The 20,810-nt window shown below is 40.2% G+C and overlaps 1 protein-coding gene across 2 annotated transcripts in view; it reads right to left on the bottom strand.

The window, feature by feature from the left end:
- Positions 1–20,810, bottom strand: part of FMN1 (formin 1) — a 475,774-nt gene that overhangs the window by 157,128 nt on the left and 297,836 nt on the right. For both annotated transcript variants that reach the window (XM_055132734.1, XM_004609543.2), the window contains 3 exons: positions 10,047–10,108; positions 8,052–8,140; positions 231–360 (listed from right to left, as the gene is read on the bottom strand). In XM_055132734.1, coding sequence (XP_054988709.1) covers positions 231–360; positions 8,052–8,140; positions 10,047–10,108 — 281 coding nt within the window. The remainder of the gene's footprint in view (positions 1–230; positions 361–8,051; positions 8,141–10,046; positions 10,109–20,810) is intronic.

Raw genomic sequence — 20,810 nt, 5'->3', positions numbered from 1 at the left:
GAGAACCACATGAGGTTCCAGGAACAAGGGATCAAACCCTGATTGGCCAGGTGCAAGGCAATCTTCCTACCAGCTGTCCTGACATGGGTGCAATCTCTCCAGCCCCATCAATATTAAACTTAAAACATTTTTTTCACACCCTGGTGTGAAAAACTTGATCAGTCCCACTCCCCATTTTCAACTTTAATCCCCACAGCAACACTACTTTTAAATATAGATGCTGTGCATACCTTAGATGCTCGAGTGATGATCTCTACTTTTCGGTGCAAGGAGGTCATTCCCTCTGAAAAGACAGATCTGAAGATTATGCACTGGGCACGCTCTGCAAAATTAGGGATCTGGGCCAACTCATGCAAAAATCTGTAAAAATCAAAAATAAATTTTCTAGTTTCATATAAAATGACTATAAGAATAAGAGGATAGCTGACAAATATCCACCAGGCGAGTGTTCTTTGACAATTCCAGTGTAAAAATTATACATGGTATCAGATAAGTAAGCTCAAGGAACTTTTCTGTGGATAGCAAAGCGATTTTCTTAAGTTTCTTTGATGGTGAATAAATATAGCTGAACAGCTTACTTTTGGATATAAAGTTCATTAAAGTCATGACCATTTATCCATCTACGGCTACTCAGATAGAAAACTAAACCCAGACTGAAAATGTTAATCTTTATGAGGAAAAAGAAATGCACAATCAACTCCCGTTGCAATGTAGCATTCTCTAAGGGCGTATTTATACTGGCTCAGTAAAGTGAAGACTTGAGGCAAACGTCTGTAGGGGAGTGATGAGAAAAATAAAATCTCTTACTGAAGTGAGATTATGGCTACCATTATTTTGCTCATTCAATAGTCTGAATTGACCTACTTTTGATATTTACTTTCCAAAATATGCCTATAGAGGCAGAATTCACAGCCCAGTGCTTCTTAGAACAAAGCAGGCAGTATTTACGTGCACACAATATAAAGTTTCTTAAAAATGATGGCAAGCAAGACCTTAAAAACTAAAGGTAAGTTCTGACCTACACACAGAAGCTCACTGTCTGAGCAGTTGGGCTCTGGTGCCCTTTGCAAAATTAAGTTGGAAAAGCTACATACTCTCCAGGCCAAACAGCAGAGAACGGGGTATAAACTAAAATGGGTGGAAAAAGTTGGACATAAATTCAGAAAAGGAGAGAATCTACTAACAGTTCTTAAATTCATTTTGGGATTGAATGATGATTAACTGATATTTCTGAAAGTCTTGGTCAACATGTAACATCAGTCACTTGACATTTTATGATCGTTCACCAAGTATGCTTTTACATAGGAGCAAAGCTGAAGGTTCCTTTCCATACCCATAGAAATGTCCTTGGCTTATACTTTGTATCTTTCTTTCTTTTCTTTTGTGGGACATTTAGATTTCAGGACATTGAGTTTTGTTTTGTTTTTAAATTATCGAACAACAAGATCATAATCCTTATCTTATAACAAGATGACACAAAGAATGTCTGTAAACAAAAAGACACCTTTGTTTTAAGCTTTCATTATTACAAAAACAACATACAATTAGGTAAAAAAGTAGAAAAACCTATAGGAATTCTGAATTCAAAAAAAAAAACCTTGCCATTTTATATGTAAATTGCTTCTTGATAAAGATAAGTATTAGTTCACCTGCCCTTTTGTGACTGAAAATCAGGCGTGTTATCAATTTTCCTGATTACGAAAAGAAGAAAGCTCACGGGACTGTCTGCTTTTCATTCTATCGTATATTAGCAAGTTTCATTGATTTAGATGTAGCCCAAAGTTACCTCAGTCACATCCCCTTCCTCCCAAATTTGACCAGAGATGATGTTATTCCACAAAAGGATCTAGATCTCCATAGCATACACTTTTATTTTTTCTTTTTAGGTCACACCCGGTGATGCTCAGAGGTTACTCCTGGCTCTGCACTCAGGAATTACTCCTGGCAATGCCTGGGAGACCATATGGGGTGTCGGGGATCGAACCCGGGTGGGCCACATGCAAGGCAAATGCCCTACCAACTGTGCTATGGCTCTGAGGGATAAGGACCCTGGGGCCATCGATGGAAGAGAATGGGCACTAGTGGAGGGATGGGTACTCGAGTATTGTATAACTGTAACAGAGGCATGAAACTCTGTAACTGCACCCTCATGGTGACTCATTAATAAAAATAAATAAATAAATAAATAAATAAATAAATAAATAAATAGACTTAAAGAAAAAAGAAAAAAAGACAGCTTGACTGATATCTGAGAGGGAGGCAGAAAGCAGTCAGATGCTCAAATGGGGTATTGTGTTCTAAAACAAAGAATTACAGTAGTCTGAATGAATGAAAGGTTTTATGTAGAAAAGATATGACCTTAGTTTTTTGATTTTGGAAAACTATGGCAGTAGTTAGGTTGACAGATGGGAGTGGATAAAAGATTTGAGGCTAGACTATATCCCATAGCTGCTGTAACATTCTTTCTAAAAATGAAGAAGGTCTGCAGAGTGAATGAAGAAGGGCAAGTATATGAGAAAACTACTTGTTTTATTTTTAAAATTAAAACAAATTTAATTGAAAAAATATTTGTCTCATTTTTAAATTAAAGAACTGTGATTTTTAAAGTTATTGATAATTGAGTTTTAGGCATATAACATTTCAACACCAATCTTGCAAAGGTCATATGCACACCATTACTCATTTCTTCACTCAGTACAATAGGTAAGATATGGAATTAATTTAGGTGTCCAATGACACATGAATAGATTATGAAGATGTGGTATCTATATACATACAATGGAATACTATGCAGCTTCAAGAAATGATGAAATCATGCAATTTGCTGCAACGTGGTTGGAACAGGAAGATATCATGTTGAGTGAAGGAAGCCACAAGAAGAGAGACAAATACAGAATGATCTCACTTATCTGTGGGACACAGAATACTAGATGAGGAAATATAACAAAAGGAGAATGACTAGATCACCTTTGATCCCAGTGCTTAGAGAGGAGATGAGAAAACTAGGGCAGCAAGACCCAGAATAATTGAACAATCCCAAGGATTACTGTAAAGAGTCTAAGATGACTTTTGAGTCGCAGACATGGACAGCAGGAAAAAGACAGCATAAAATACTAGAGAACCAAATTTGGAAAAAACTGATTTTATGCCACTTCTGGACCAAAAATAGTTATGCAAATATTTGAAAAATAGCACTTAAGGGCCCTTCTCATTAATTAAAGAAAGCTCCAAAAGTACATATAATCCCAAAAGTTATGAAGCAAGAATATGAAAAAATATCTTATCTTCCCTGTACTGTTTGTTTGGGAGCCACTTCCAGTGGTGTTCGGGGCCTGGCCTTACTCCTGGCACTGTGCTCAGGAATCTCTCCTGGTGGTGCTCAGGAGACCATAAGCACTGCTGGGGGATTGAGCCTGGGTCAGACAGAGCATGGCCAAGAGCCCTCTGAAATAGTACAAGGCTGCACTACCTCTATAGTCCCTCCCCCTCTATTTCTTTTCTCTTCTTTTCTTTTCTCTTTTCTTTGCTTTTCCTTTCTTTTTTTTTTCAGACACCATGAATTACATAGTTGTTTACAATAGGTTTTCATCATAGTATTTCTGAATAAGGGAAGGAGGGAAGGAATAACAACTGTTTTGCATATCTCTAAGTATGGGTCTTAAGACCTTGGATTTTAAATATTTATGGACTGGTTTCGTTTTGTACTAGTCTAACTTTATTTCCTAGGTTCATATAATAGAGAGGACAAAGTAATCCCAAAGAAGCCACAAATAAGGGTTCTCTCTCATCTTTCCCCACAGCAGGCTTGCTCTTTCAGAAAGAAGTGCTACTTTAGTCTGTAGGTAGGAACAAAGCTCTTTTCCTCGAATTGTGTGGATTATCCAACCCACAGCAGCAACTCAAGTGACAGGTGGAATGGTGCAACAGGACTCGATAATTTTATGGAAGTAATATTTGGCTTATCAGCCCCAAATCCTGAGTACATTTTTTCAGGTGTATACGTAGCAATTTCTCGTTGCAACCTGTGTTCAACCAATAGAGCCTTGCCTCCACAAGTCAGTGGGTTTTTCTTATGAGAGTCCCAAAGGCCACTAGAGATGCAAGAGGAGCATCCCAATATCAAGAATTAGGCCACTAAAAGTAAAGCATGATACCTAATCCAACCCAGCAGAATGTCACCTAACCACCATTCCATGGAAGGCAGCAACTAGAGTGGACAGTGGTTCTGGAGGGAGAGGCTCTCAGAGAGCTGGATGCAGGCAGGTGACACCTCTATGGAAAATGACTTTCTATATCTGGCACTGGGGTGCAAGCGAAGTGATGAGGTGAATGATGAAGCCAGCCTCCTCTCTGTGTTATAATTTATAGGACTGGGCACTGCAGGGATCTTAGGAAATTATGATGCTGAACCATAAATGATTCATATTTTCCAGTATGTAAAACATGCTTATACTCAACTCATTTGGAGCTAATGGCAAGTCAGCAGCCAGGGAATCAGACTCTGGCATATATCAAACAAATGTTTCACTGTGCAGAAGGTCAAGAGCAAAGGTGGAATCCACTCGGGCCTGGACTCTCCCAGCAACTGGCCCCCACACATCATGTCACCAAGACAACACAACAGACCTCTCTGCTGTCAGTAACAGCTTAGTGTGTTCAGGAAGCCACTACAATGACCATTTGCACACTTTAAATCTTAAAGAAAAGTATTAGAAAGGCATTAAAACAAAAGCAAAGAGAAAACACTTCCAGTAGCAGAAACCCACTTTTCACTTCACTAGGTTGGTCATTTCCATAGTGAAAAGCAAGGCTAACAACCACATAGGACAAATAACGAATGCTACTTATTTTATGTGTGTGTGTGTGTGTGTGTGTGTGTGTGTTGTGTTCTGTCAACTAAGAATGGTTTTAAAGGTTTTTGATGATGGGGGGAAAAAGAATCAATAATGAAATAATATTTCACAATGGGTAAAATGACAGGGAAATCATATTTAAATTTTCACAAAAACAATTTCAATAGAGCACAGTTTATGCATTACAATGATGCGTGTCTAGTTTTAAGGGAACAGTGATTCAAATAAGCTTGAAATATTTAGTGCCTTAATCCATTATAGCAGTGGTTTTCCACCTCTTGTCCACAGACTGGGGCCTATGCATAGTTGAGAAGCATTGAAAGTCCCTTTGGACTTTATAAGAAAATTTGCCATGGTTCTAGAAAGAGAATACAATGTCAGGGTGCTTGCCTTGCACATGACCAACTCAGGTTCACTACCTGGTACCCCATATGATCCCATGAGTACCTCCAGGATCTCTGATCACAAAGCCAGGAATAAACCCTGAGCATTGCCAGGTGTGGCCCAAAAAACAAAAAGAAAAAATACTAATTCCAGCCTTCCAATAGAGAATAACTGTTAAACTCATGATAGCTGGTAATTCTCAAATGCTTGATATATCTTATTTACTACCTCCATTATGAACTGAACACTTGTATTCTTGAAAAATTTGCATTCAAAAATACTAAGCCCCAAAGTGATGGTATTGGGAGGTAAGTACTTTGGGAGAAAATTGGATGGTGAGGGTGGAATAATCAGGAATGGGAAAAACTTCCTTATGAAAAAGAGACATTAAAAAGTTGCTCTTCTCTCTGTTTTCTATCATGTAAAAGTTGAATGAAATTGGGGTTGAAGGGATGGTACAGTGGGAAAGGTGCTTACTTTATGCACAGATGACCTCAGTATGATCCCCAGCACTTTATATGGTTCCCTGAGCTCCACAGAGCTTGGAATAAGGCTTGAATACGACTATGTGTACTCCACCCCCAGAAAGTTGTCTGAAATCTGGAGAGGATTTTCACCAGAACTTTACCACACTGCCAGCCTGGTCTCCAGAATTATGAGAAATAAGTCTTTGTTATCTATCAGCCACCCAGGTGAGGAAGTTTTGTCATAGCAGTCCAAGCTGAGGCAAACTCAAACACTCCCAGAACCTTGGTAGTATCTAAATATCTCATTAGTAGCCACTTTATTTTCAGTTAATTCTAATTTATTGTATTGAAAGACATAATTTGGGGGCTGGAGCAATAGCACAGCGGGTAAGATGTTTGCCTTGCACTCAGCTGACCCAGGTTTGATTCCCAGCACCCCATATGGTCCCCTGAGCACCATTAGGAGTTAATTCCTGAGTGTATGAGCCAGGAGTAACCCCTGTACATGGCCGGGTGTGACCCAAAAAGCAAAAATAATAATAATAATGATAATAATAATAATAATAATAGTACAGCAGGTAGGGTGTTTGCCTTGCATGTGGCCAGCCTGGGATCAATTCCCATCATCCCGTGTGGTCCCCCGAGCAGGGCCAGGAGTGATTCCTGAGTGCAGAGCCAGGAGTCAGCCCTGAGCAAGACTGAGTGTGACCCAAAAAGCAAAAAAAAAAAAAAAAAAAAAACCAAAAAAACAAAAAAAAACAAAACCAACCCCCACATAATTGGGGGATGGGTAGAGCGATAGCACAGTGGGTGGGTGGAATGATAGCACAGTGGGTAGGGCCTTGTATGCAGCCCCTGGGTTCAAATCAGCAGCCCATATGGTCCCCTGAGCATCACCAGGAGTGATTCCTGAGTGTAGAGCTAGGAGTAACCCCTAAGCATTGCCGGGTGTGACCTGAAAAGCAAAAAAAAAAATAAATCAATTAATTAAATAAAAAACAAAATTTGGGTGTGGGCCATAGGAACAGGCAAAGGTGAGAGTTGATAAGCATGGCCCAAGTTAGAATAGAAGGGCAGTAGAAATTCACTGATAATAACCCATGAGGTTACTGGGCATCCTAAACTAATATATGTGACTAGAATGATAGTATAGTATGTAAGGTGTTTGCTGTGGATGCAGTTGATCTGGGTTCAATCCCCAGTACCTGATATGGTCCTCAGAGTCCACTAGGAGTGATCCCTGAGCACAGTGCCAGAAGCAGGCACTGAACACTGCTGACTGTGACTCCAACACAAACAATAACCAAAACTAGTATATGAATATATGTGTGGGGTGTATGTAGGAATAAGGATCCTGGCTTAGGCTTCATATAAAAGCAATACACATACGGTATCAAAATAATCGACAACTGAGTAAACTTAGAAGTTCCTTGCCCAACCATTAGAGATGATTTTTCTGAATCTGGATGCCCAAGTTCTTCTGGGGAATAGGTGCATTATAGAGGAACGGAGGTCAAGGTATGAAAGTTTTAATTCATGCTGTTAGGGCCGGGATATAGCTAAAACTGATGAGTTACCCTTAATCTAACTATTCTACTTCCTCTTTTTCCCAGCTGTTTCTTATTCATGAGAGAGTTGAACTGCAATGGACACAAAATCCACAAGATAGCAATAGGTAAAGTACTCATATGTTTACTCTGACCCATTTACACTTGCATAGAGTGCCGGACAAAGTCTGGGCGCTATAGCATCCAGGAAACTCAGGTCTTATTTGGATTTTTCCAAGGGTGTGAAACCAGAGCCGTTAACCATTGAGCAAGCAATGGATTGGAGGAATGGATGGGTGGATGGATATCAATCAAGAATGGATAGGAGGATGAAAAGGGCCCATCTAAATTGAGCAGACTCGGTGGAGAAATTTGGGAGAAAGCTGGCATATTCAGACAATATTACCTGTATATGATCTTTGAGAAAATCAGTTTGAATTCTGTGACTCTGATATCATCTTTTTCGACTGCATCAGCTGAACCCTACACAGCGCAATGACTTATTCCTTCCTCAGTTACCCTTTTGGCCAAAATGTTTAGTCTGGGATGAATTAATAAGTTTCTAGAATAAGAAAGGGGAGTCACAAGGGCTGGGGAAAGAGGTTGAGACATTTTACCCAGCAGCACAAATCTGCCGGCTGGCTTCCCAGCAGGCAAGTCATCCTGCGGTCATGGGAATGATGGGACAGGAGCTTAGCTCAATGCACAATTTAAAATAGGTTACTCAGAGTTGGGAGGCAGGAAGACAACGACTGCACTTTTCCTCTTGGCTGACCAGAAAAGTGATCAAGTGTCCTTACTGCTCAGGTTTATCCAACAGCTTCAATTCTTCTTCTTTGGATGTCTCGTAATATTTTCTTATTTTAACCAGTTCATCCTCTTGGGCTCTCTATGTTGAAATACAAGAAACAAAACAGACCCCAAGAATGAGCAATGTGAACCCATCAAAAGGCGCATGTCTTCAAATGTCAGGTCTCAGCAGTAGTATCACCTATCATTAGTCAGAAATATAGATTATTGGCCCAAACGCACACGAAGAAACTCCAGGGAGCAGTCAGTTCTCTGGGTGATTCTGAAGTACGCTAGCACTTTAGAATCCCTGGCTGATTCCAAAGGTCATTGTAAGAAAACTCATCTGGATACAGAAGACAGGCTCTTTGGCTGCTTCCATTGAGTACCATGTCTCTTCCTCTGTCAACAGAAGTGGAGCAAATCATCTCTAGAATAAGCTTCCTAATTCTTGGAACATCCCTCTCTACTTATGTAGGCTCCTGACACTTATTTCAAGTCACCACCTTCTCTTTTTTCTAAACTTTCTGAGTACTTATTGTCCAAAGTGCTTATTTTAACATTAGTTTCTGTTTTGTCTGTGTATCCAGTAATTTCAGTTGTTTAAAGCTTGCCTCTTTGAGCTAACAAGTACTGACCATGTGCATAGTTCAGAGTCCACGGTATCAACAAAAAACATCTTGGAGATACTTTTACCTTCTGCTGGTTCTTATTATCACACTATAATCATTTTTTAAAAGCAAATAATTAAGGTACAGAAGAAAGAAATAATAAGAAAATTATGCTTTAACTGGATGATCATAGAGTACTCTCAAGCTTCTAGAAGCTTCCTGAAAAATGCTGCTACTTTGGTATTAAAAAGAATCTAATTTGATCAATGCTTTCACACCCAGAGTCAGTGGACCATCACAGTTAATAATAGTAACAATTCTGAACTCTCCTGTGCCATCTTCTCAATGATCTTACTAATTCTATCAGCTATTCCTACATAAACTCAAATCAAAATACTCAGATGTGTATACTAGCATTTAATTTTAGAATATTCCCCTACTAGATGTGAGGGTAATCTGGTTGTGATAGTGGTCACCTCACTGACCACCAGTGTTGATTCAGCTGATCTGGTTTGCTAGGTGAGTAACCCCTTTCTCTCTCATCACTCCATGAGCATCCCTGCCAAAGCTGTGTGCTTGGTCAAAGAGGATGGCTTTCCCCAAATAGATATGGACCATTCTTCAGCTGAAGGTATAATAAGGGGCGGTGCTCCCCTGCTAGAGCCCCCAAACAAGCTCTCAAAATAGGTCTCTACTTCTACCTGTACTGAATTTCCCTACTCTTCACACACACACACACACACACACACACACACACACACACACACACACACACACACACACACACACACACGGTAAAATCCATGATAATCCTCACTGTACTGATGGGCAAACAGGCTCAAGAATTTTCAGCAACTGAAGTTTTCAGCAACTACCCAATGGTAGAGCTGGACCTCAAAGGTACGACCATCTGTCTCTAAAACTAAAACAGACACCTGCCATCCCATTCTATTTCAAGGTTATTGGCTCATGGATTAAAAATAATCATCTGAGCCAGTCTGAGCCTTTCCATTCCCAGAAGAAAACGTTGGTATACATAAACGGTAAGCAACTACTTTGCTTTCCTTCACTCTTAGGGCAAGCAACAGGACCGGTTGCACAACAGAGAAGCACTGCTCACAGTGAATCATCTTTCTTTGCAGATCAACAGCAGTGAGATCGAACAGCCCGGATACCACAGCACAGAGTGCTTTTCTCATGTCTGCTTTCATTGGAGATTGAGATTCTGTTCTTGAATCTCTTTCATGCTATCTCAACTTTCTTACCACCAAAGAATATAAATGGCTCAGTGATATTCCAGGTGGAAGGGGATGCACATTAGCATTTCTTAGATATCCTACTGTTAGCAATGATAGGACATTGGAAATTCTGACGGTGTCGGTCTTTGATACTCACATTTTCATATAAGGCTGTCAAGGTCTCCAGATCAACCACAGAGTCATCCACATTGAAAATGGCTACAAAGAAAGAAAGAAGAAAATGGGTATTGAGTTTGATTGGAATGCACCACATCAACACTTACGTCTATGTCTAGCCTCAAAGCAATATAACACTGCACTTTCTTAGGCCAGTCGCATCTTTCACCACACTCTGTTGCCTTTCTTTTGCACCAGGGGTTCCAATGAAAGAAACTAAAACGGTTCCTATCCCCAGCCTGAGCCTTGGCCCTGCCTGGCTTAATTTCTCAAGCTCTGCATCCTTTCTGCAGTTTAATTTAGGCTCCACAGGAGAAGTGTTTGTGCTTTAAAACTAAATCAGTTAGTAGGCTTAGAGCACCATTTTAAATCTTTCTTCCCGGCTGGTAATTGAAGAGATTTAGTACCTAATGCACCAGAACCGACTCCTGCCCATTACCAGGAAGAGAGGGAGAGAGAAAAGACAATGTTGGCAAATTAAATGAATTCAGGCATGTGATTTCAGGCACCTTTCCATCGCCACAGCAAACATCTTGTTTGGATTTTAAAAAACAAGAAAAAGCAGTAATTGCATCAATGGCAAATTAAGATTATGGAAACCTCCCATGAGCCAGTTTGAGGGCAAGTTCTGATTCCTATGTATTTTATTAGGATTCTACTTGTTGCCCTATATCTTGGATAAGTAATTTAGTTATTAGCTAATATACTAGAGCGATTTCTACCCATACATACATACCAGGATAAACATTTGTGATTTTAAAGCCCTAATGAATTTGACAAAGTGCCTAAAATAGGCAGCTCCACATCTTTAAATAATTATTCAAAACTAATAAGGTTTGTTTCCCCAACCCCACCTCCCTTCTATGACTTTACATTGTGAAATTAACCAGCATGCTAGTAAATTTTCTGCATGGCAGGCTAATTAATTTTATTAAACCAACCAGTGATATTTAGAATGCCTTAGAATTTTGCTTGTCAACCATTATTCTGTTCATTGGCATTACACTACGTTTTTTGGACAAGGTAGAGATCAAGGTAAAGGGCAGGCTGCTTTCAAATTGTTTGGGTTCTTATATAGTTTATTATAAAGAAACACTCCCCTCGAACACAATTCTAACAACGTTAATTAGCTGAGCTAAGATCATGTAACTTCACAGAACAACCAAGAAATGTACTTAAAATTCCTCTCCAGGCCACCTTCTCTAACTCAGGAATTAATCAGCAAGTTATTTCTCAAAATGTAAGGTAGTGAGGAAAGAAGAGGTTAATATGCTCGTGACAAACCTAGTCTTCTCAGATCTCACCAAGACAAAGAAAATTTACACATCAGAAAAGGCTGATCTGAGCACACAAAAGATAAACATAATTTGAAAGCGTTTATCCTCCCAGGACTTTTATTTTATAAGTGGAGAGAACATGAATTTTCTAAATGATTACAGAGACTCTATTTTTAAATGCCCCTACTTTGAAAGACAAAAATGAAAGCACCAGGTACAACGTTGATTTTATGTAAATTCCAATATGCTCCTATAAAGATGAGCCAAAATGAATGCTACAAGAAAAGGTAAAATTCTGAAAATAACTGAAGAGAAATGCTCATTTATAAGTATCTATACCTCCCAGCTACCACATACAAACTTAGTAGCTTAGAGTTAAGAACATGATCTTGATTAATGAGGAAGCGACTCCTTTGTGGGATTCCTTTCCTAGTAAGTAAATATTTGGTTTTTGAATGTTAATCACTCTGGGTTTCAGATACACAGTTAGGCAGAGAGTGAGCCAAGTCCCCTTCACTGTTCTAGGTAGCAGAAAGAAAACATGTGGGGAGAATGGACACAGAAAACAAGCTTAGGACCTGAAGACACTTCATTCATTTATTCACGCATTCCTTGGATAATATCTGTTGGGAGTACCAGGAACTTTGAATATGCCGTAGATATATGTATAAGTCAAAAGTATCAGAGAGAGCTCATAAAATTTATATTCTAATGCAGGGAACAGCAAATAAAAGCAAATACATAACTTTAGCTAAAAATCACTGTATCACTGTCATCCCATTGATCACTGCTTTTTTCCGAGCGGGCGCCAGTAACATCTCCATACGCCCTAGCCCTGAGGTTTTAACAGCCTCTCTTTACTCGTTCTTCCCAGCGGTGCCGCACTGGAGGCATTTTTAGGGTAAGGGGAATGAGATCCATCATTGTTACTGTATTTGGCATATGGAATATGCCACGGAGAGCTTGCCAGGTTCTGCTAAAAATATACTGTGAAATAAAATTGGGAAGTGGAGCAGCATCAAAAGGAATCATTGATGAAGACTTCTTTGATGAAGCGAGTTTTAAGCTAAGATCTTAAATGGTCCATTTGGTGACTGACTGGGAGAAGAGCATTTCACACAGAGGTAACCGCAAAAGCAAGCTAGCTTGTTTTTAGGAAATGAGTTCAAGATACAGAAAATGACTAAGATGGTTATCTTAGCATGTGTTCCTGGCAGGTTAAATGGTGTGAGTCTCTGTACATCCATAAAACGGGTCTCAAACCATAAATGGAGGTGATATATATGCTTGATATAGCACACAGAGCAAAGTGCAAACTTAATGATACATATGAATCATGATTTATAGATTCATTACTATGATTTTAAATGTGCAGATTGTTAATGCATTTTAATGTTTGTTAATACCTTATCTACTTTAACATCTGGAAAGAATCAGAAAACGATATGGAGTCTTGCATGCCAATAAATGAAACTTTCCAAAATTCTTAAATACTTCTATAGGACTAGTTGGTATTAAACGCTTTCATTCCTTCAAAACCACCCTTGAGAAACAATCATAAAAGGTGTTACTAATAGGAGAGGTACATGCAACAAATAACTCTAGAAATTAAACAATAATAAGAGACACTTGGGCCCATTCAAAAAGCTACCTATTTTTGAGGAGGGGAACAAAGTAGCAGTTTGTGCCAGACTGCACAAAGGACTTACTCCTGACTCTGTCCTTGGGTAGGAACTACCCCTGCCCCCCCGGCAGTGCTCTAGGTATCCTGAATGGTTAGAGACTGGGAGAAGACATTTCACATATGTGGTGCTGGGAATGGAACCTGGGTCAGTCACGTGCAAGGCAAAGGCCTTAACCCCTGTGCAAGCTCTCTGGCCCAGGAAAATCAACCTAACTTTGATCTATTTATTTATTTTCAATTTTTTAAATTATATGAAGGCACCGTGAATTACAAAGTTATTCATAGCTGAATTTTGGGCATACAATGCCCCATCACCAATTCCTTCACCAGTGTCAAATTCCCTCAACCCATTCCAAGATGACCTCTTCTAGCCTCCTGCCCCAGCCCCAGCCTGCCCCCTTGACAGGAATATTTTATGTTTGGTTATTAAAGTTGGGTCTCACAACTTTGGTGGTGTTGACTCTGGTTTGGATATTTAGCTCTATCATTCCTTACCACGAGTGCACCTCAGTCCTCTTGATCTCTGACCCCACTGCTTCTCATCTATCTTTTCTTCCCTTTCCCTTCATTCTCTTTCCTTCTCCTTCTCATACTTTGGAGCAGAGGGTGGTGTAGGCATCCCTTCTTTAAACCATGGCATCTCCCCCGTCCTGTTACTCTACCACATATAAGTGATATTATCCTATGTTTGTCCTTTTTCTGGCTTGCTTCATTTAACATGTTCTCTTCCAATTACATCCATGTTGCAACATTCCTTACATTCCTTACAACTGCATAGTATTTCACTGTATTTCACTGTGTTTATGTACCACATCTTCATGATCCATTGATCTGCTGTTGAACATCTAGGTTATGCCTTTCTAACAACCCATCCATTATTATGCTTCCAATTTTTTCCCTGAACATTGGCTTCAAAATATTACCTTTATGGAGGTCAAGAATTTTGTAGTCAAGTGGATGGGCATGAAAAGTTTCATGCTGAGTGAAATGAGTCAGAAAGAGAGAGACAGACATAGAAAGATTGCACTCATCTATGGTATATAGAATAACAGAGTGGGAGACTAACACCCAAGAACTGTAGAAATAAGTACCAGGAGGTTGACTCCATGGCTTCGAGGCTGGCCTCACGTTCCGGGGAAAGGTCAACTCAGAGAAGCGATCACCAACTACATTGTAGTCGAAGGCCATGTGGGGGAAGGGAGTTGCGGGCTGAATGAGGGCTAGAGACTGAGCACAGTGGCCACTCAACACCTTTATTGCAAACCACAACAGCTAATTAGAGAGAGAAAACAGAAGGGAATGCCTTGCCACAGTGGCAGGGTGGGGTGGGGGGGAGATGGGATTGGGGAGGGTGGGAGGGACACTGGGTTTACGGGTGGTGGAGAATGGGCACTGGTGGAGGGATGGGTTCCCAAACTTGGTATGAGGGAAGTATGAGCACAAAAGTGTATAAATCTGTAACTGTACCCTCATGGTGATTCTCTAATTAAAAATAAATAAATTTAATAAAAAAAAATAAAAAAAAATATTACCTTTATGTTTAGAGTACCTCAGATGTTGTTGCTTTAAATACTTAGTGCAATCCAACTCCTTGACCTGATTTTTCACTCATCCCTTTCTGTTCTGGTCCTAAGCTACCATTTGAATATCATCTCCTACCCCTTCCTTTGGGCACCCTATGTACCAGGCAACCACTCAGTCTGAAACATGCTACAGCTTCCTGCCTTCCTACATCTGTCCTTAAAGACCCGATTCAAAAGTTTATGCTGGAAAAGGTACCTCTTGACCTTCTGATTATCAAACCCATGCTTTTATTTTTTTCTGCAATGGCACTGCAAGCATTTTTTACACTGAAGCAAGTGCATCTATTTTAAGAACCTGAGCCCTGGTATGTTAACTAACAATTTCCTTTTTCCACTGGATAGTTAATGCCCTAAAGTCAGCAATCATTTCTATGATCTTGATAACCCCAGAACCCAGCACAGTTCCTTGTATGTAATAAATATGAAATAAATGTGTGTGAGTGAAACTGATAGGCCAAAAATCCCAGAATTAGTCCAGGGCAAAAAAAGGAGATAATATAGGAGACTTGGGGAATAAAAACAAAGATCACAAAAAGAAATAAGATTTGACAGGGGGTAACATTAACAAGAGTGTGTCTAAAATAAGGTTGCTCCCTTCCCTGACCCTGTTCAAACTTTAGTCTATACAGATGCACAATTGTGCCATCATTTACACACATGGATATAGAGCTTGGATACAGAACTTGCTGAAATATTCCGTAATACAAAACAATTACTTTTAGCAAGTAAATTCTCTCACTCGTAAGGAAAATAACATTCCTTTTATTTTTTTTTTAAATTAAAGAGTATGTCAGCAAAGGTAAAAAGTTTGCAAATAAAAGTTTAGTTGTTCTAAATCGTTGGGGTACTTGCAACTTCTATTTACTAATTACTATTAAGTCAAACTCATTCAAACAATGTCAAGTGTCAGTGGACTTCAAGTAGAAGGATGTGTAACATCCCATGTGGACAAGGCAGCGGCAGCGAGTGGAATGACATGCAATGGCAGGAAGTTCAATTCTACTTGCAGAGAGAAGTCTTTGAGGAAGCTATGAAGATAAGGCCCTGAACACAGCTTAGAGCAAGACCTTGTAGGATTCTGAATGCCTCAACAAACTGCAGATAGCAAAGCCCTGAACACTGTGAAGGAAAACAACAGGACTGAAGAGAAAGCCTCTAGCATTCGCTGTCTAGCTGACAGCACTGGAGAGAGGCATTAACTAGAGGCAAGTGAGTGTCAATCCCTTGGAGACTTTATACCTCAAATTGCCAGATGGGGGGTGGACCATCACAATAGGAGACAGTGGAGGAAGCAAAAGGGCTGGATGCCTGCTGCACAGGAAAAGCAAAAGCCTGGTGAAACAGGTACATAAAATTATTTGAAAAGTGCCAAGTGTTTGAGGTTTTTCCTCTTTTACACAGTGATCTTGGAGATAAAGGTAAAGAAAAAAAAATGAGGTAGAATTCCTATCAACAGAACATCTGGTTGAGCCCAGGAGCTTAAGGAAATTGAATTATTTCTATTATTTCTACCCTACAGAGCAGCCCCTGCAGAAGGTTAGGTTATGGGCCAATCTTAAATTTCTTTTTCTTCTTAAAATCTTCAGTTTCTGGACTCCTAAGAGAGCTGTTTTGCATGTATATAATTCTGTTTTCTATTTGTCAAATATAGTTTGAGTTCCTAAATAAGGCCAGAATCAATATATGGTAAGTGTATTCCTTAAATATTCTAGAATTTATTCTGGAGGGAACTTATAATCAAACTTATAAGCCATTATATAAAGTTATTTAATTAGTTAACAAAAGATTACAATGTAGAAGGAAATCTGTTACTAATTGAACATTTTTAGAACTATTTAGGTTCTGTTAGCAACCTTGATTTCATACTTTAAAAACTACAGTCTCTTTCCCTTGTCTCTCTCACACATATGCACATTTTTGTCTTGTAAACTAAATAGGAAAATAGCAGCATGTTCTACAATCTCTCCTACCCCATTCTACAGCATGTCTTAAAGCCCTGATACAGTAATTCCAAGTAATTCCAGCTTTCAATACCATCTGCATTGGCCTCATTATTCCAACAGTGCTGCAGATGGTGTCAGAAAGGTGAAGTGTCAAATCCACAAAGGGGAGACCCCAACAACTCATTGCTACCGCAATATCAATCATTGCTGGTGGATTTTACTTTTATCTCCCTCTCTCCTTAGTTGTCCCCACTCACACTGTCAGTTCAGTTAGAATATTTCACCTACACCTCACAATATGTCGAAAGGAAGTAGACACACGCTGTGAAAAGCTGGTAATTTTATTGGGTTCCTTTACCTTTAAAAATCTGTTACTTGGTCAAGTCTGGTTTCTGGGCTCCTTTTTTGCAGGGAAATTGAGGCAAACATTTTTATGTGGTCCTCTGGTGCCTGCTCTGTACTCCAAGAATTATATACACACGGATCATTAGAGTAGTGTTTCACCCATTAAGATATAATAACCATCAGCAGGGACAAAAAGCAGATCAGTATCACAAATTCAAACTAACAGGCGCACATAAAAACTACGTGCCTGCTTCAGGCACAGGCACGGGGTCAGGGTCTTACACAATCAGTAAATTCCCTCTTCAGTTTGAAGACGGCTTTTCACACGGCTGGGGTGGTAGAAAAGAACAAGCAGGAATTTTCTCAGCCCTCCAGTCATTTTTCATCCCGAACTCTTTTCTATTGCCCAAGTGCGCCACGTTCAAATAAATAAAGGATGATATTTGCTGTTTGAAAGGATTCTAATTAGTAAAAGACAAGAAGTCGCTTAAGGGAGCTGTTCATTTTGACCCAACAGCTTTGGGCCAGAAACACATGGGAGACTGAGAAAGAAAAGCAACTCTTGAGTTTGGGAGATTAGTGAAAGTAAATCTGGCCAGGCAAGAAGGGCTAGGTGTCAGAGACAGACAGGGTTAGGTTGGTTCACTAGGCTGATGGCAGTCCAAACTAACCTCAGTGTAGCCCATTGCATGTCGCCTTTCATTTCTTATTTAAGCTGCTAACACTCTGCACCAAGTTGGTGTGTAATAGCACTGTAGCACTGTCTTCCTGTTCACCAATTTGCACAAGTGGGCACCAGTAATGTCTCCATTGTGAAACTTGTGGTTTTTGGCATATTGAATACGCCATGGGTAGCTTGTGAGGCTCTGCTGTGCGAGCAGGATACTTTCAGTAGCTTGCCAGGCTCTTCAAGAGGGATGAAGGAATCAAACCTGGGTCAGCCACATGCAAGGCAAACACCCTACCTGCTGTGCTATGGCTCCAGTTGGGGGTGTAATAATCACCTGCAAATGGACTAGCTGTAATCTCAGCTCAAGAGAGTCCAAATTAATAGGGTATTTTGACTCTTACAAAGTATTGACTTTGTTTACATTATTAGCTGTTTTTCTCAAATAACTTCCAGAGCTCAATGACAACTCAATTTATAAAGGAAAAAATATGGAAATAAAAACAGGAATGGGAAAAAACACGCAGAAACATTTGAAATTTTTAGTCTCATATGACCTACCTACTTCACAGAGTCTCTTGCTCCCACGCCTGGCTGTCTTCACCAGGGCCCCTCGGAGGGGGTGGGTTGAGTTTCCCTCCCCGCCCCGAGCAGAGCTCCCAAGCTAAAGATCTCCGGAACCCAGCCACAGCCATGCTCAAGGCCACTCTCCACACGTTCGGACGAGCCTCACGCATGAAGGAACCGGCAGAAGAACCCAGGTGTGTGGGACCTGGGGCTGAGATCTCCAAGCCTGCTCGGATCGGGACTGGGCCTCTTCTGCTCAGATCCCCCATTTCCCAGTAGCTAGGCGGTCACACCCAGAAACTGCCCCATCAACAACCAACATCCAGAGATTATAAAACCAAACTCCCGGAAGCTTATAGATATCTTATAGCCAAGTTCTCCCTCTGGGAGAACCTGGCAAGCTACCAAGATTTTCTTGCCCGCATGGCAAACTCCCCATGGTGTATTCATATGCCCAAACCAGTAACAATGATGGGTCTCATTCCCCTGACCCTGAAGGAGCCTCCAAAAATGTGGCACAGTTGGGAAAGTCAAGTAAAGAGAGGCTTCTAAAATTTCAGAGCTAGGATGAATGGAGACTGAGACTGCTTAAGAAAATCGACGATCAACGGGATGATGATGATGATGATGATGATGATGATGATGATGATGATGACGACGGCGATGACGACGACCTACTTCTCTCCATCCATCCCCCCCCCCCCCACACACACACAAAAAAAAACAACCCAAGCCTCCCACAAACCAACTCCACTACTACAAGACAGTGCCATGGAGTTCGACCAGGAAGCAGGGGTAGATGCCAGAGGAGAAGGAAAGAATGCCTCCCAGCCATAAGGGAAGATCAAACTTGAGCTAAAACTGGAAAGGTGCAAAGAACTAGGTCAGGCAGAGAGGAGTGTGGTGGAAGGAGAAATCATCGTGGCCAAGGAGTTGGTAAAACTTGGCCCCACTGAGAGTTTTGTAACCAAATCTCTCTATAATGACCATAGCTTTCTTGCAAACTTTTTTAAAAAATTTATTGATTCACTGTGAGATATAGTTATAAGCTCTCATGTCTGAGTTACAATCATACAATGATTAAACACCCATCCCACACAATAGAATACTATGCAGCTGTTAATAGAAATGAAGTCATGAAATTTGCTGATAAGTGGATAGACATGGAGATTATAATGCTATGTGAAATGAGTCAGAAAGAGAAGGACTGGTATAGAAGGACTGCACTCATTTGTGGAGTATAAAATAACATAACACAAGACTGACACCCAAGGACAGTAGACAGAAGGGTCAGGAAGATTGCTCCATAGTTGGAAGCTTTCCTGCAACTTTTTAACCTACATCAAATAAGTTTCAGCTCGTATCATCCTGGACACGCCTGTACAAACAGAGGTATGCAGAACTTCTTGCATTATACACCTTTGCATGCATCACACTCCTTGCCAGTATCCAAAGGAAATGCTAAGGATGTCAATTTAGAATGAGCTTTACTAAATCTCTGTCCACTGGGCCAGAGGGTAGGGGCAGCTGGTAGACTTTACTGGGAATAAATATATAATAAATTAAGAGCTAGCCTTATTGGAGGCTTCCTATGTGCCAGGTATTATCCTAAAGGTTCTAGATCACTTCAACTGAGCATGGTATTATTGCTGGCCCTAGTTTTACAGATGATAAAAAAAAAAGTCATACAAGCAACCTATTTGAAATTGAATTTTCCAAACACAATTCCATAGTCAGATTTATCAGGTCACTAGCTTTTGTAATGATAGGCTGCAAGTAATTATTCCACCAAAAATCCTCACTACCTGAAAAATAATCTATGAAACAACAACTACCCACAAGAGAATATACAGAAATCTTGTCCTCTGCATGACACCATAACTTTGCACATTAATCCCATAGCTTCCCAGTGGGATCTATATGTAACTCATGCTGTGAAAATTTCATTTATTCTGTTATACACATCCATAAAGTCACCATTCTTTTAATGATGATCATTTAAACTTCAGTTACAAAATGATATCTTTTTTTTGTGGGGGATCACACCTGGCAATGCACAGGGGTTACTCCTGGCTCTGCACTCAGGAATCACTCCTGGTGGTGCTCAGGGGACCCTATGGGATGCTGGGAATCGAACCCAGGTCGGCCGCATGCAAGGCAAACGCCCTACCCGCTGTGCTATTGCTCCAGCCCACAAAATGATATCTTAATGTAGCACTGCAGCACTGTCATCCCATTGTTATCGATTTCTCTAGCGGGCACTAGAAATGTCTCCATAGTGAGACTTGTTACTGTTTTTGGCATATCCAGTATGCCATGGGTAGCTTGCCAGGCTCTGCCGTGCGGGTGAGATACTCTTGGCAGCTTGCCGGGCTCTCTGAGAGGAATGGAGGAATCGAACCCAGGTCGGCCACTTGCAAGGCAAACGCCCTACCCGCTGTGCTATGGCTCCAGCCTGATATCTTAATAGATATATAAAAAAATTATCAACGCTGCTAATTATTTGCACTTACTAAAAAAGACAGTAAGTTATGCCAGAAATAATAAGCGTAATTTTTTAAAAAGGAAAAAAGAAACCTCTAACATAAAAAAGGTATTAGCCCACTTCTGGGAATATAATCCCAGAGAAGCAAAAAAGTATAGTAGAAATGACATCTGCACTTATATGTTCATCGCAG

The sequence above is a fragment of the Sorex araneus genome, chromosome 3 (assembly GCF_027595985.1).
Source record: "Sorex araneus isolate mSorAra2 chromosome 3, mSorAra2.pri, whole genome shotgun sequence".
In the NCBI taxonomy this organism is placed as follows: domain Eukaryota; kingdom Metazoa; phylum Chordata; class Mammalia; order Eulipotyphla; family Soricidae; genus Sorex; species Sorex araneus.
The sequence above is the reverse complement of the archived record's forward strand: the minus strand, read 5'-3'. Positions and strand labels throughout refer to the sequence as shown.